The sequence below is a fragment of the Chaetura pelagica genome, unplaced genomic scaffold (assembly GCF_000747805.2).
Source record: "Chaetura pelagica isolate M959 unplaced genomic scaffold, ChaPel_1.0 scaffold213, whole genome shotgun sequence".
Taxonomy (NCBI): domain Eukaryota; kingdom Metazoa; phylum Chordata; class Aves; order Apodiformes; family Apodidae; genus Chaetura; species Chaetura pelagica.
Genome location: NW_009952597.1, coordinates 852,907 through 855,230, shown reverse-complemented (window position 1 = coordinate 855,230; position 2,324 = coordinate 852,907). Strand labels below are relative to the sequence as shown.

At 44.6% G+C, this 2,324-nt stretch overlaps 1 protein-coding gene across 1 annotated transcript in view; it reads left to right on the top strand.

Annotated features, from left to right (window-relative positions):
* Nucleotides 1-1,176, top strand: part of LOC104385249 (cytochrome P450 3A9-like) — a 10,909-nt gene extending 9,733 nt beyond the window's left edge. The window contains exons 12-13 of the mRNA XM_009993683.1: nucleotides 696-858; nucleotides 1,078-1,176. Of these exons, the coding sequence (XP_009991985.1) occupies nucleotides 696-858; nucleotides 1,078-1,176 (262 nt within the window). The remainder of the gene's footprint in view (nucleotides 1-695; nucleotides 859-1,077) is intronic.
* Nucleotides 1,177-2,324: the final 1,148 nt, after the last annotated feature.

Sequence of the window (2,324 nt, the reverse complement as noted above, 5' to 3'; positions counted from 1 at the left end):
TTTGACAAACAATACCAATGAGAAATTGCAGGAAATGTCATTTTAGAGAGGAAAATGAGTTTTTCCCTTCAAGCAGGGTTTCAAACAACATAACCCTGGTGGGAGGCTAACCCTGATACCCCACAATACCTTGTACAGCTTTTAGGCTGCCTGCCACGGTAGGGAGTTGGTGAGGTTTGGGAACTTTGGCCATCTTTCTACACAGTCTTCAGTGCTGAACCCGTTTCCTTCACCCAGGCTACAAAAATATACCAGAATTGATCCTTCAAGAGTTGTCTTCTCTCTTTGTTTTCAAGGAAGTGGTAACTTTTCCCCAGTTGAGTATTTTTATACTTCCTGTCTGCCTCTCATTCCCCGCAGGACTGAAGCCATAGTCTGCTCCTGACAAAGATGACTCCTGGTCTCTCTAAACACAACAGATAAGGAAATATCTGGAATTTTGAGAGAGCATTTAGATTTTCACATTCCTCTCAACTTCTGCTAGTCCGGATGGACAGAATTAAACTCAACATCCCATCTGGGATGAGGGCTCTGACAGCCCTTGATCACTGGGCTACTCAGAGATATCTTAGTGAAAAATCAAACAAGTCTCTGTAGGGCACCAGCAACAGACCTCTGGATAAGTAACACAGATCTGTAGCTTTTTGGATTTTTTGCTGCCTTGATTTATTTTCTCCAACCATGCCATTATCCAGGTTCAGTAAGGAAAACAAAGAGTCCATAGACCCGTATACGTACCTGCCCTTTGGAGCTGGTCCCAGGAACTGCATTGGGATGCGGTTTGCTCTCCTGACCCTGAAAGTTGCCATCACCATCCTACTTCAACACTTCACCTTCCAGACCTGCAAAGACACTCCGGTGAGGAGCACATTACACTTTGAAACTCACACATGAAGAGCTCAGTGTCTAGTTTCTCACCACAGGTGCAGACACCAAGAGCTTTGCACTTTCAGGGCAGAAGCCCTTTCGGGCACTGCTGCTCAAGTTATGTCCAAACCACGGCAGAGTTTCTTTCCTTTAATCTCTACTTCTTTTATTTGTCTATCTCCAAGTGTGGTTTTCCTCTTATTGTTGCAGATCCCTCTCAAACTGAGTTCAACTGGATTCTTAAAACCAGAAAAACCAATTGTTCTGAAGCTGGTGCCCCGCACCAACACGGCTCCTGCACAGGCGTAAAACTCAACTGAGGCTGCAACAGTTCCCTGGTGTCTAATGAGTGCTGTGCTAACAAAGGGATTGCTCATCATGGGAAATCTCTTCTACATGTACAGACACAGAAGAGCAGCTCTAATTCTAGAAGCAATTACTACATATTTACTAATAAACATAGCTGTCAGGAATGTAATGTGGATCACTGGGCAGTGACAATTTACAGTCCCCTTAATTTTGATGGCAGAAAACAAGAAATAAATCCAAAGAGAGATCATCCACTTCCAGGGAGACTTTCCCATCTGGAGAGAAGGAATTACTGTCACATCCAAGAGAAACAAGGTGTGATGGAAATTCAAATTGCCAGACCTTGCTGGGCAGGGATGGGTGACGTTCTTCTTGGTGCATCAATGCTTGAAATTTCACGTGTTATAATTGAGCTGACTGGTGTGAGACTATATCCTAGTTACCAAACCCCTCTTATGCCACGTGTTAATTAAACTAAAGTGTGTACAAATACTGTCATTAAAAATGTTTGAGAGCTGCTCTGTGTTGTGTGTAGCTGCTGATCGCTTCCTATTTAAAAACTGTATTCAGTCTCAACCCTTGAAATTATCCATGTACATTGCTTTCCACTTAATTTAATAAATCTGATCCTTCATTTAATGCGATCAAACCCTCCCATATTTTACAAACACTGTAATTCCCACCTCTTAGTTTGATTAAGAGGTTGCCTTCAGTTCAGCACTGGCCAACCCTCTTCCGCACTGGAGCTACAGAGGGTGGGTTGAGGGGAGCAGCAGGAGCAGCTCACAGGAGGTGGTGACAACATCGCAGGAGGGCCAGTGCTCCTGGAGAAACTGTCTGGACACAGCTTGTAGCTAGCCTTGCCTCTTCCCACAGCCAGGGACAGAGTTTACACATTGCCTGTGGTGGGACATTAGCCTGCTGGGACCTCTTTTGCTCTTGAACCACTCCAGAGCTTGTGTCATAGAATCATAGAATCCATCTAGTCCAACCCCCCCTGCCAGAGCAGGGTCACCTAGAGTACATCACATAGGAATGCATCCAGGTGGGTTTTGAATGTCTCCAGTGAAGGAGACTCCACAACCTCCCTGGGCAGCCTGTTCCAGTGCTCTGTCACTCTTATAGTAAAAATTTTTTTTTCAGATATT